Source organism: Leucopleurus acutus (genome assembly GCF_964270905.1).
Source record: "Leucopleurus acutus genome assembly, chromosome: 13".
Classification (NCBI taxonomy): Eukaryota; Metazoa; Chordata; class Mammalia; order Artiodactyla; family Delphinidae; genus Leucopleurus; species Leucopleurus acutus.
In genome coordinates this window covers 8423831-8438673 of record NC_139155.1, presented here as the reverse complement: position 1 = coordinate 8438673, position 14843 = coordinate 8423831, and the positions used below count along the sequence as shown (strand labels likewise).

The window sequence follows — 14843 nt, the reverse complement described above, 5'->3', positions numbered from 1 at the left end:
AATATTCTACTTACTCTACTTAAGGTCCTAATTTGTGTGATATGACAAGAAAAGAAACTAAAATTATAAAAATTAGTAAGAAAATAAGAGGTTAAGATAGTGTACCTTGAAAACGCTAAGGGATCTATGAGAAAGCAGCTACAACTACCTGAATTCAGTGATGTTGCAGGATAAAAAGTTAATATGTAAGTATTTATATGTATATATGTGTGTGTAAATATTATATAGATATAACTTATCTATATAAGTATATATAACATTTACACACATATATATTATCAGTGAACAATTACAAATATGATAGTATCATTTATAATACCATTTTAAAAAATCACATACTCAGAGATAAAATCAGCAAAGACCTCTACCGTGAAAACTAAATACTGCTGCGAGAAATGAAAAGACATCTAAATAAATGTAGTGATAAGCCATTCATGATTGGAATAGTCAATATTGTTAAGATGTCAGTTCTCCTTACAGTAACCTATTGATTCAACACAATTCCAATAAAAATCCTGAAAGCCAGGCATTTTTTCTAGAACTTGACAAGTTAATTTTAAAGTGTATTTGGAAGGCAAAGGACCAACACTAGCCAAATTATCTCAAAAAGGAAGAACCAAGTTGGAATGTGTACCCTTTCTAATTTCTGGACTTATTATAAGTGACAGTAATCAGAACAGGATAGACAAATAGGTCCGTGGAACAGAACAGAAAGAAAATGATCCACATATATGGATCAGTAATTTTTGACAAGGGCACCAAAGCCCTTCTTCATAAGCTTATTGGTCATTTTGATGAGAAAAGGAATATTTCTTTAATAAATAGTTTTAGACTGACTGGATATCTATATAGGAAACAATGAACCTTAACCCCTACCTCACACCATACTCAAACATCAATTTAAGGTGGATGCAAATTTAGGATAGGCTAAGATTTCTTATATAAAACACTGAAAAAAACTGTAAAAATAAATAATTTGGGCTTCATCAAAATTCAAACCTATGCTCCTCAAAAAACACCATCAAAAAAAGTTAAAAGGAAATAAAAAATAAAAATGGAATGCCACAAACTGGGAATAAATTAGTGACGTGCCGAGCTTCTGGCTCACAGGAGGCTGCTAAAATAGGCAAAAATAACCTCCAGTGTTAGAAATGAGATCAGTGGTTGCTTCTGGGGGCCATGGGCAGCTGGAAAATAGCATAAGGGAACTTTCTGAGGTGACAGAAAAGTTGTGTCTTGTGCATTTGTCAAAACTGAATAAACTCTATAAATAAGATATGAACATTTCATTGTGCTTCAATATACCAGTTACTGTAAAAAATAAAATGCTAAAACTGCTATGAGCGGGTAATATAATATTTAACCTTTCAGTAACAAAGGACTTATTAGAAAAATTAAAACCATTTTCCATTTTCTGGCCATAAATACCATAAACAAAATTAAGGAAACCTGAGATGAAGTCTTTGTCATAAACATGATTGGAAAAATTTGTAGTATATAGAATTCTTAAAATCAACAGAGAAATAGTAAACTTAGTTTAAAAATCTGGCAGAGGACATTTATGTAAAATGAATATATAAAATATAAAATATGTTTTTTAATTGGAATATGGATTGGTACGGAATTTCTGGAAAGCAATTTGGCAATGTGGGGTTCTTAAAAGAGTTTATGGCATTTAATCCAATAATTCAGATCTTAGTACCCAATGTAATTTAATAATCAAGGGTATTAAAATGATCCGAAATGTATATATAAGAATAAAGTAAACCCTATGACTCAATATAAAATGAGTGAATTATTTAGCAAATTAAGCTGAAAGTTGGTTATTTTCTTATAACCTAATTTATATCAGACAGAAGTTGACTTCAATATTCATCAAATAGATAATTATTAAATGAAATATGGCATAGCTATACAGTAGAGTATTATGCAATCATTAAAATTGTATCCCCAAGGAATCCTTAATAGCACCTGAAAATTTTATACTATAGTAAAGGCAATATAAAGGGTTCAGTACTTTATATTCTGTATGATAATAAGTACAATATATGTGAATATGTTTGTATATTAAGATACACATTACTTTAACAGATTATCTCTATACGGTATAATAGCAGTTGAATTTTTAATGATTTTCTGTATTTACTACAATGAACATGATTTACCTGGAAATGCAGATAAAATGCTGTCAACAGTAATTTTTTTGTAAAAAAAGAAAAGGAAAGAAAGAAAGGAAAAAAATAAATTAGTTCCTGGGGGATTAAAAGATATTACTGGGTTTTTTTTAAGTGCTGCCATTTGATACGAGAATTGCAAGGATTCCAATTCACAGTGTCCATTGAGCAGGTGGCACCTGGCAACTGCATTTATTGCTATTGCCACGTTATAATAAAATAAATTTTGACAAATTTCAGTACTCTGGTGGAAATGGAGTCACAATTTCTGAAGAGTTCCACAAATTTTGACAAGCATCAATCATGCTTTGTTTCATTGCTGGTTTAATTGCATTATACAGATCTCAGGATGTGTCTAAATGTGCAAATATCTGCTTTCCCAGTGTGGCTCCATTTCTAAGGCTGCTGAAATTGAAGGCTGACCACTGCAATATCCCAATATTACAGCCATTTGGAGACAAGAATGTAAAGTTCAGAATGATCTTGAAAATCTCATTATTTTCTGAGTAACATCTGGTTCTATTGAATTTTGTGGCACTTCATATGACCATTAAAAACAAAGCATATTGTATCCAACAGTGGGGTGAACCTAGATTCGAAATTGAGATGAATACTCATTAACAAATTCCAACACTCCCAAGCATGCATTTAGGTTTTCAAACACCCAATTCTTGTGGACTTACTAATTAGTGGTTAATAGTAGACCAATAACTCTGGTCCTTTGACTAAATAACATTTAGTAGAGTGTTTATTAATTTAGTATTAATATTGAAATTTCATGTTTGGAATTGGTATGTAACAATTGTTAAATATAGAGCCTAGAGTGGGACTTTCTTGCTGTGTCAGAAAGGTACTGCAGCCCCAGAGCGGTGGATCATGTGGGAAAAGCACCATGAAATTCTAAAGAGCAGGCTGGAAGATTAATTGAGGAGAATTCTCTCATAGGAGAAGAGCAGAAAGGAGGGGTCTGTCCCCCTCCAAGCACGAGGAAGGGGGAAAGGCAAGCGAACCACTCATAGAATTTGGATGTTCTCCAGATGGGGAGGTTACTCTCTCGCCCAGGCTGGCAGAGCTGTAGAATCATCTAGTCCTGACCAGGCTGGTACCAGAGCAGTGTGCAAGAGAGGACGGGGGACAACCTGAGTTGGGAGGTGTAGTGGTTATTCTTCTCACCATGATGAATCTGCGAGCAGGATACAGGATGCAGCCACAGCTGTTCATGGTGGCTAAATAAGGAGATAAAGGTCACCAACTGGACAACGCTCATTTCCACATTTGATGGGACAAATAAGTTTGGGTCTTTTAATGAATTAGCTGCAGTAATAAATTTAACTGAAAAGATGTCTTCCGTAACTATCAATATTCTGATCACATGAACTTTTGAGATAAAAATTGAATTCTCTTGCTATAAAATAATTTGTTAAATCTTTAAAATTATTTTGACCAGTAAGTTGTACGTAGAGTGAGTTTTACTTTATGGAAACACTGGTTGATAGAAACAACTAAGTGAAATTCAGAATTATACATTGTTCAATCATTCAGAGCTATTATTAATCGTTACATAACCATATATATGCATATAAATATTAACTTGAAGTTATTTAAGTTAATAATCCCTAAATATTTTAATTAATGAACTTTAACAAATATTTAAGTCTCTACTATATGGAAGACCCTGGAATTGGAATTCAGAAAATTAGGGATGTCCCCAAATTGCTAAAGAGCACTCTTCTTATTGTGGGGCTTCTCCTTTTGAGCCATGCTTGGATTTTAGGAAGGGAAGGTAAAGGTATGACTTTACGCTCACCCACTTCGCTGCAGTTATTGTAAAGTTTAACCTCTCCCCATGGAGAACCTGACGGTTTTAATATTTATGAAGCTCTTATTTTTCAGATATTTAGGTGTAATACTTAGTTCCATGTTCCATCCTTTCTTTTGACCCAACCTTCAAACCCACAACTTCTGAAGTATCAGGAGAAGTGAGATAGACAGAGGGGGATAGACTGCTCAGCAATCAGCTAACAGCTAAAACTTACAGGACCTTCTTTGAAAAAAGAATGGACTGGCATCCAATAGACATTTCCCAAATTTATTTTAATTAATCAGCTAATATACACAAGATGTGTTTTATATTCATGCAGTCACAGACACTGAGTGTTTACTATGAGGTAGATTCACAAAATTATTCAATACATAAATTCCAGAAGTCTGCTTTTTTTAATACTTCAATTTATTACCAAGGAAACTTAGCTGAGCTTATATGTCTGTTTTTCAGCATGGTTCTCCTTTTTTTTTTTTTTTTTTTTTTTTTTTTTTTTTTTGCGGTACGCGGGCCTCTCACTGCTGTGGCCTCTCCCGTTGCGGAGCACAGGCTCCGGGCGCGCAGGCTCAGCGGCCATGGCTCTCGGGCCCAGCCGCTCCACGGCACGCGGGATCCTCGCGGACCGGGGAACGAACCCGTGTTCCTTGCATCAGCAGGCGGACTCCCAACCACTGCGCCACCAGGGAAGCCCTAGCATGGTTCTCCTTTAAAACCAGTGTTCCATCTCTTCTGTTACAAGATGGAAATTACCAAGAAACTGGTTGAAGAGCTCATCATCCTTTTGTTTTCTGTTCACTTATTTCTAGTCACTGGAGGGTATTTTGCTTCATGTCAGAAACGTCATCAGTGATCCTCTGCTTCCTGCTGCACCTGCAAGCTCTACTTACCTCCACTTGCCAGGCTCCAGCTAATATTATATTGGGTTAGTTCCTGCCCTAAACAAGATCTATGTAAAACCTCACTGGCTGAGAAGGGAAGGTTTCCGTCCTTCTCAAGGTCTCCCACATATCACCTGGGGTCTCACTGTCCCTTTTCCAGGACCATTTCTCCTGAGTGTAGCTACCCTTTCTCGCCAGATCTTGTCCAATTCAATTTGACCAAACCTTGTTTTGTAGCCCCCTCGAGACTGTTCTTGTGGTTGTGACCTTAACCCTGTGTCAAGGCCATTTGGAGCATGGTCTCTTCCTTTGGACCTCTTAATCCAGCCCTAGAGTAAAACTGCCCTGGTAAGCGCAACTGCAGATTCAGCAACAGTAAGCATCTTTGTTGGACAGAACAATTCATCTTATAAATATTTCACCTTGTTATTGTTTTGGCCATTTAAAATAAAATTATGTTTTCTCGTATATCTATCAGCCATTATACAAACCTAAGTTTTACCAAAATACAGTTTTATGGGCAATGTGTTTGGGATTTTTTGCTCTAGAATTCTATAGTTTATATGTGTGAACACATTTAAAACTAATATTTTTTACATAACCTTTCAAAAATATATTTCTTCACACATTCACCAGTCTTCACAGGACTTTATATTTTATTCATGTTTCAGGATATTATTATCATTATTTAGACAGCTAGTTTCTTTTCTAATTCTTTTGGCTACTTGGAACTCTGCTGTTCAGTGCTTCTTTATAGTGTTTTTATTGTTATTGTTGATGATCTCAAAAGGACATACTTGGGATATACATATCTTGCTGAATTGTGAACTATCTTTCATATACCCCCTTTCTTTCTATGCCTCTCTCCCTTCTTTATTCCAATTGGCATAAGAACTCTTTCTTGACAAGTCAGGCGTGAGTCAGTTGAGGTAGAATTAATTGATTTGAGCAGAGATTAGAAAACAATTTTGAATAAAATGTGCTGATTTGCTCTACTGGAACATAGCATCACTTTTCAAAAGCATTCCTCATGGTTTCTCAGATGCTGCTACTTCCTTGGCAATATTTTTAAATGAGTTTCACAAATCGACACTTCTCGAAGTGTGGTCCCCAGAGCAGCAGCATTAACATCTCCTGGGAACAAGTAGAAATGTAAATTAGCCAGCCCTGGGGTAGACTTACTGTATCAGAAACAATAACGGTGGAGGCAAGCCAGCCATCTGTATTGAAGCAAGCCCTCCAGGTAATTTTGATGCACACTGAAACCTGAAAACCAGTACTCTAGGCAGTGAAACCCACACGCAGTTTCTTAAATAAAAAGGTGACATGATCAGAGATGGGTTTAAAAAACCTGCCTGATAGGATTATTTCACAGAGGTAAATATTTTTAAAAGTCATTTTACTGGAACCAGTTTTAACTATTTCGTATTGAAATGGCCCAATGGCAAACATAACAAGTTTAAGTAAAACAATGTGTTTTATGTTACTAAGGGCATAAAATGATTTCTTCATAGCAAATGCAGAAACCTTCCTTCCGTTAAAATGGAATTCAAAGAAGTATAATTTGCTAGATGACTTGATGTGCTGCCCTTATCTGGTTTTCTGCTGGATTAATTAGCCTACGTTTTCGTTGAATCTCAGATCCTTGGAAATTAGCCCTTAGAGGAAGATAAATTTTGAATATTGAAAAATTGAAAATAAAATTGTTTAGGGTAATTCCTTTCTTAAGATAGAAGAAATAGCATCAAAAAGAAGGTAGGAGCATTCTAAACCATAACAAGAAGGGGTTACTTGAGTTGCCAGGTTAAAAAAAATAAAGTAGGAAAGTAGAAGGCAGGCCAGAGGGAAGGGATGCAGGTAAGGTTCACCTGCTTTGTGCTGTCTAGAGGTAGCCCTGGAAGGACTCCTTAGGGGAGTTATCCCATCACTTTGAACTTGTTCGTAAATGCACCTCAAAGACTGGTGTGTAGAGCCCTATGTCATGTGACTCATAATAAATTCACGTATTAATTATTTTCCAGCTTTCTCCAATGGCCATTGTGATGACTGTACTTTTTCTGTGTTTATTACTGTTAGGTTTTATCTGCTAACATTAGAGCATGCAGACATTTCTGTGAAAACGTTATGGTTCTTCTGGGTCCTCTGAAATACTCTGTAGATTATGTACAACCTTTCACGGAACATCCGTTTGAAGGACACTCCATGTCAGGACCATTTTTTTGTATGCTTCATTTTTTCAGTTACAAACAATGGGTGTGAATATCAAGGGTCAGTGCAGTCTTAAGCAACAGTAAGATTGTTTAATGATGTTTATTTATTTCAGGAGTTTTTAAAAAGTGTTGTTATTTCTTGGCATTTTGGCAGTGAGTCTTCCGATGCTCTCTTCAGACTCCGGGATTGATGGAAAGGAAAAAATTTAGAGGGCTATTTCACTTTCCGCTTTTATAATGACAATATTTTCCCTATGCACAACAGATGCCACTGACACATGGTTAGTTCCAAATGTAGAAGCTGAACTTCATCAAAAGAGTCTTGAGCAAAGAAAAGAATATTGCTCTTCGGGCATTAACTATAGCCCTGAGTCACTCTGTTGGGTCCAAGTTTCATTTCTATTCTCATATTAGATCATACCCTTTTGATTTACTTGTAATCCCATTGGAGAGGGAACTGTGCTGGGAAAGTGAGGGATGTATTTAATGCTGCACGTAGATACTTGCACACAAGAATTTTAAGGTTTATGGAATATGTACGTGTCTATGTAGATATAGATACAGCCTTTTATTGCACATAATTAATGGGACAATGTTCTTCATTTTTCAGCTATAGAATTTATCTCATTTTGCCTTTTCTTTGGGAAATAATTGTGAAATCTATATACATATTACTTTCATGGGTCAACAACCTAAGTAGAATATTGAATCATTAGATTATTTTTGGTCCCAGAATATCTAGGCACTTGAACATCAATATTGACCATATGGTTACTAAGTTTCAAGCTGTCGTGCTTAAGTTAAATATAACTGATTTTGCATCAGAAAATCCTTGCTTTACAAAATACCTGACACTGAAAAGATTCTTTCTATTATACAGACAATTCCAGCTCAGTACCAGCAAACATACAGTGTTTAAGATTGTAGCATCATGATGGATGATAGCACATTTCTAAACATCTCAATCCTTTACAAACTGCATCTGCACCATTATGCCTCTCAAAATAATTCATGCAACAGCACTTTAAAGAACAGCCTTTAAAGAACTATTCACAATTAAATTCAAACTCACAAAAATGTATCTGCCAGTAATTCTTAAACTTTTTGTTATCACGACTCATTATTTTTTTGTAATTCCTCAATTCTTGCAGCCCATATTCATCGTGGGATATATTTATTTCATTCAGACAATTAACTAATATTTATTGATCATTTACTATAAACCAAGAATATGGTGCTAGGAACTAAGGATACTTTGTAGGACACTTTGTAGGTCATACCAAGTTCTTTACTTCCTGGAACTTACCAACTAACCTTATTTTTCAAAATAAAGTGCATCTAATGCATTTTAATGGGGATCAGGGGCTGCAGAATTTTGCGGTAACCTTTGAGATACATGAAAAGTTGTAAAGTGAGGTTTGGAATCATTGCCTAATAATCAGATTTTCAATTTCAAACTATCCAGGAATGAAACAGTTATGTGCTTTTATTTTGCATACCAAAACAATGTCTGAAGTTCTGCCGAAGGCAGTAATGAATGTCTGCAATTATCACAAGCTGAATGTGACCGTGAATACTCTGTGCTTTGAGAGTCAGTCTGAGTGGGCATTAAATACTTCACGCCTCAAAGGTAAAATTGAGTAAGTTTTTGTGTAAGTTAAAGAAGACATTCCTCGCAGAAATTATTTCTATGACATCCACTTAAGATTATGTGAAGAAGCGGACAGTTACGGCCTTTGGGCAGACTCCAATTCGTTTTCTGCCCCTATGTTCCCACTGTACAATTTAACCATTTAATCTCCACCATAGAGAATGCATGCAACAAAAAGTTGAAGAATGAGTGAATGGATTAATGATTAAGAATACTCTAACTCCTTTTCCCATACAATAGAAAAAGGTAGTGTTTCGCAGTATATATCGATGTCACCAAGGGACACAGTAACACTTTCTGAAGGCTGTAGGTAGGTATACAAATTCATACAGTGCTGCCCTAAAAAGTTACACCTCTTTTGGCTTCATTTTCTCCATTCCTTGTTTCTTTGCAGAGCGATTCAACGTGTATCTTATGCCTACACCAAACCTGGACATTTATGGCGAATGCACAATGCAGATCACTCATGAGAATATCTATCTCTGGGATATCCACAATGCCAAGGTCAAGCTGGTCATGTGGCCTCTCAGCTCACTGAGGAGATACGGGCGGGACTCAACATGGTTCACGTTTGAGTCGGGAAGGTAAGCTTTGAGCGCAGAAGCCACAGGCAAAGGTTCTGTCCCACAGTGCCCAGGCTGGCCATTTCATTTCCATGAAGGGTAGACAGCACCAAATATATATCAATAATTTCTTCACATTCTTACTGATAATCTGAATAAAACTGTGTTAACTCTATGGCAGGTTAAGTACCCCATTCAAAATAATTCCCGTCTCTTACCCTGGCATCAAACCAGTTTCATAATTATCTTTATCGTACAAGATCTTTGTGAAATTATTACAAGATTATATTTGGGGTTCATCCTCCTATATTTTTGGTGCAATAGGATCTCCATAAAATTCAACATGTCCTTGCCAGCATTATAAATGTGGGGGTTTTTTAAAGGAAAATATTTTGAAAAGAGTTTTATATAAAATTGCTTAAATACTACCTTTTAGGTTTGAGATAAGTTAATGCAATATTCATTTACCCAGATGTTTATGTTAATAACATTAATTAAGTATTATTAATTCAGAATGACTGAAAAAGAAAGTTGGCAAATCCATAGTTTATGAAATGTGTAATTCAGATTTTAAATGTAGTATGTCAAGACAAATACATTGGTTTCTTGATCAGAGCATATGGTTGGAATCCATAAATGTCTAAAATGAATGTCTAAAATGTGCTTGCTTCACAATCATTATTCACAGGTACGGGTTTAGACGTGAGCTTCAACCAACTGAATCAACGTTATTATGCTCTGACCCCTTTGTGATATTGTTGTCACACATCCAAGACAAGACTTAGGTTTAGGGATTCTCTATAAGAGATGTTTAATGTATTCACACTTGGGGACATGATTTATTACATTCTAGAAATGAATCTGTGGCCTTATAAGGTAATTACAGTGAAGTCACTATGTGACTAGATAGATAAATTATAATAGTTATACAACAGAATATTACCTACCCATGACACACAACTTGGATGAATCTCAAAAACAATGTTGTAAGCATTATGTGTAATTCCATCGGTAGGAAATTCTACAACAGACAAAACTAATTTACAGTGACAGAAAGCAAATGAATGGTTGCCTAGGATTGGGGATAGGGAGAGAATGGACTCCAGGAAACACAGAGGAACTTTGGGGGTGGTGAAAATGCCCTGTATCCTGACCTTTGTCAAGAGCCATGGAACTGTTTATAAATATTGGTGTACATTGTTATACGCAAATTATCCCCCAGTGTTTTTAATGTGAAAAGAAAAAGTGGGGAAAGAAGGTTGGAGGGGATTTACTATTCTTATTTTATATACTTTCCCACTGTTTGAGGTTTGACTGTGAGCATTTGTTACTTTTACAACAAAACACTTCCTCTAGAAGGAACGGCGCCAAGGAAGGGGAGAGAGCCCCAAGCGTTTTCTGGAGAGGGGGTCTTTCTGGAGAGGGAGTCTTTCTGGAGAGGGGGTCTTGAAGCTGTGAGATACAGCCAGGCCTTTATTCCTAGGTAGGCACAGTAAAGTCAGAAGTATGTTTTCATAACCTGAGCAGGCTTTGCACTTCTTACATTTTTCTTGTAAATCTCCGTTTTTTAATACTTTATATTGTCTGATTAAAAAGTTAACCCAAACTTTTGAGGGAGTAATTGGAAAGAAAAGCTTAAAATCACTCATAATTTCTCCATCTTGAGAAAATGGCTTTTAATATTTTGGTTTACTTCTTTCCAATATATTTTAAAATCAGCATATTTTCACTTAACATATTGAGAAGTAATCTCTGAGTCCTTTAAAATCAAGATTTTTGTGGTCATATGGTATCTGAACATATGGCTGTACTATCATTAATTTAATATTAGGGTGTTTCCAGAATGAACTAGTATAAATAAAGCCACACTGACTGACCATCTGCGAAAAGATGTGCAAATATCTGATCATTTTCTTAGCAGAGCCTTTTTCAAGAATTACTGGGTCAAAAGCTGTGAACATTTTCAAGGTTCTTCACAATATAGCAAATTGCTTTCAAGGGAAGTAAAATCAATTCACACACCCTCTAAGGGTGCAAAGAGAGTGCTCTTCTTGACCCCATAACCACAGCATTAAAATGATGATTTAGGATGTTTCTATTTTGATAGAGGACTTGGATATCTTGTTATTTTTTTTCTTTTCTCCTTTGTTTCTTTATGTTTGGAGGTGTGTCCTTGTGTTCATTTCTGTGTTTTTCCTTCTTTGAAATTTGGGTGTCCTTTGCCCTTTAATATTTGGGCTATTGATCATTATTCTGTGTGTCTAGTTTGTAAATTCCAGAAGATCTCACTCTGATTAAAGGTAGCCAAGGGCAGAAGGTTTTGTCCATGTGTGATCCAGAGAAATGAAAGCAGGACGCTGTGTTCCCTAGGTCAGGACTGGGAGAAGTGGGGAGGGGAATGGCATGAGTGATGACAAGTGACAATTTAAAGGAAAAGTTGGCAGGTAAGGCCCGGCCTGTCATCCTAGTGAACCTTGAGCTGAAGAATGACGTTTTCTGCGTTTTATGTTACTAGCTCTTTGCACAAGGCACATCGTTTGGAAGCAGTCTCTAGCTGTTTATTCATACTACTGCATGTACTGGAATGTAATAAAATTGGATGCCAAAATAGTCCTTTTTCGACCGACAGGCTTTTTCCAAAATGCACTTTAAATTCTACTGTACCGATAAAAGATAAGAATAAACAGTAAAAGTGGAGCAAGGTCATTCTTTCTGGAGGAGCCTACCTCATACATCCTCACACTCATACCCCATACATGTGAGGACAGAAAGAGAGCGGGGGCCGGGAAGCGTTCACTGGGAGCTGTCCTCAAAGGGGCGCAGCCTGGGGAGGTGAAGTCATGGCCCCCTGCCTGCTCAGAGGAATTGCTCTTTTTTTTTAAATAAATTTATTTATTTATTTATTTATTTATTTATTTATGGCTGCGTTGGGTCTTCGTTGCTGCGCGGGCTTTCTCTAGTTGTGGCGAGTGGGGGCTGCTCTTTGTTGCGGTGCGCAGGCTTCTCATTGCGGTGGCTTCTCTTGTTGCGGAGCATGGGCTCTAGGCTCGTGGGCTTCAGTAGTTGTGGCACGCAGGCTCAGTAATTGTGACTCGCGGGCTCCAGAGCGCAGGCTCAGTAGTTGTGGCGCACAGGCTTAGTTGCTCCACGGCATGTGGGATCTTCCTGGACCAGGGATCGAACTCGTGTCCCCTGCATTGGCAGGTGGATTCTTAACCACTGAGCCACCAGGGAAGTCCCAGGAATTGCTCTTTTACCATAAAGATTTTAAGTTTGTATTTTAAGAGTGAAAACCACCAATGTGTCATGCAAGATTATTTAATCAAAAAATCAAAAAAGATATCCAAACCTGCAGAGGAAGTCATAGGATTCGTGATTATGTGCAATTTTATCCTGTGAGAGACAAAACCACTTTTTTAACTGCTGATGTGGCTTTTTCACTTCACATAACCTCATAAATGTTGTAAGCAAAAGTAAGGATGAGCTCAAATGTTTGCATAACAAAATTCAAGCGAGCCCCGAATCCTTTTTTATAAAATGATTGTTCAAAACATAACCTCCCTATTCAGCACAATGTTTAATATAACACAATCAGTGCTTAAAATATATGTCTTACTAACTTTGATAATATTATCCTTATTGAGAAGCCTGGGGAAAATCTGGTTACAGATTTTTAACAATTGGAAATATAAAACAATACGGTTCCCATAGGAAGATGGTTAATGGAAGCAAATGCTCTATGTGCTATAATCAAGGATTTTGTGATGTCATAGTGAGGCTTATTCTATCCTTAAACCTTTTTTGATCAGTAATACAGAGATAAATCCTTCCTTCTCTAATGTATGACCAGTTAGTTAAAATAAAAGGTAAGGCAGACAGTTTTTAAATGTGATACCAAAGCATGATTACTCCCCCCAAAAAAAGATAATTTGACTGTAGCAAAATTAAGAACTTGCCTCTGCAAAAACACTTTTAAGGGAATGAAAAGCAAGACACTGATCTAGAGAAAATATTTGGAAGTCACATATTTGACAGTGCACTTATATCCAAAACTTCCAACTCAAAAATAAGAAAAACTGCAACCCAATTTTAAAAATAGGGAAAAGATTCAAGCAGAAACTTCACCAAAGAAGACATATGATTGATCAATTATCACAGTAATTATCATATGTCTTTTTGTACATCAAAAGACAATATCATCAGAGTAAAGAGGCAACTCACGAATTGGGAGAAAATATTTACAAGTCATATATTTGATAAGTGGTTAATGTCCAGAATATAGAGAGAACTTCTAAAACTTAATAACAACAAAAAACAATCTAATTAAAAAATAAGCAAAGGACTTAAGTAGACATTTCTCCAGAGAAGATATACAAATAGTCAGTAGCATATGAAACAATGCTCAGCGTCACTAATTTTTAGGGAAATGCAAATCAAAACTGTGATGAGATGCCACTCACACCCATTAAGAGGGCTACTATCAAAATAATAATAATAATAAGTGTTGGTGAGGGTGTGGAGGAATTGGAACCATTGTGCACTGTTGGTGGGTATGTAAAACTGTAGAGCCCCTGTGGAAAACAGTATGGCAGTTCCTCAAAAAATTAAAAATAGGGTTACCATATATGATCCAACAATTCCACTTACGGGCATACACCCAAAAGAATTGAAAGGAGGGTCTCAAAAAGATATTTGTACACTAATGTTCATAGAAGCATTATTCACAAGAGCTAAAACATGAAAGCAACTCAAGTGTCCATCAATGGATAAATGGATTTTTAAAATGTGATATATACATACAATGAAGATTATTACGCAGCCATAAAAAGGAAGGAAATTCTGACACATGCTGTAACATCGATGAACCTTGAGGACACTATGCGAAGTGAAATAAGCCAGCCACAAAGAGTTAAGTACAGTATGATTCGACTTACATGAGGTACTTAAAGTGGTCAAAATCATAGAGACAGAAAGTAGAATGATGATTGCCAGGAGCTAGGAGGAAAGGGCATGGACAATTATTGTTGAATGAGTATAGAGTTTCAATTTTACAAAATGAAAAGAGTTATGGGGATGGACAGTGATGATGGTTTCACAATATTATAAATGTATTTAATATCACTAATCTTAAACACGGTTAAGATAGACCACACAATATTGAAGGAAAAGAACTAAGTGAAAAGACCGATACTACCGGACTTCAAGACATAACTATAAATCTACTGTCATGAAGGCAGTGTAGTATTAGTGAAGAACACACAAATAGGCCAGTGGATCAGAATAGAGAGCCCAGAAATAGGCCACATAAGTAAAGTCAACTGATCTATGACAAAGGAGCAAAGGTAATACAATGGAGAAAAGCTAGCTTCTTCAACAAAGAGTGCTGGAAAAACTGGACATTCACATGCTAAAAATAATTCTAGACACAGACCTTACACCCTTGACAAAAATTAACTCAGAATGGATCACAGACCTAAATGTAAAATGCAAGACCATAAAACTCCTAGAATATAACATAGGAGAAAACCTACATGACCCTGCGTAT

The 14843-nt window shown here is 36.2% G+C and overlaps 1 protein-coding gene across 1 annotated transcript in view; it reads left to right on the top strand.

The window, feature by feature from the left end:
• The window catches only part of DOK6 (docking protein 6), a gene marked incomplete at its 3' end in the record, with an annotated part of 404645 nt that overhangs the window by 257176 nt on the left and 132626 nt on the right, over positions 1–14843 (top strand). The window contains exon 5 of the mRNA XM_082852683.1: positions 9130–9319. Within this exon, the coding sequence (XP_082708809.1) occupies positions 9130–9319 (190 nt within the window). The remainder of the gene's footprint in view (positions 1–9129; positions 9320–14843) is intronic.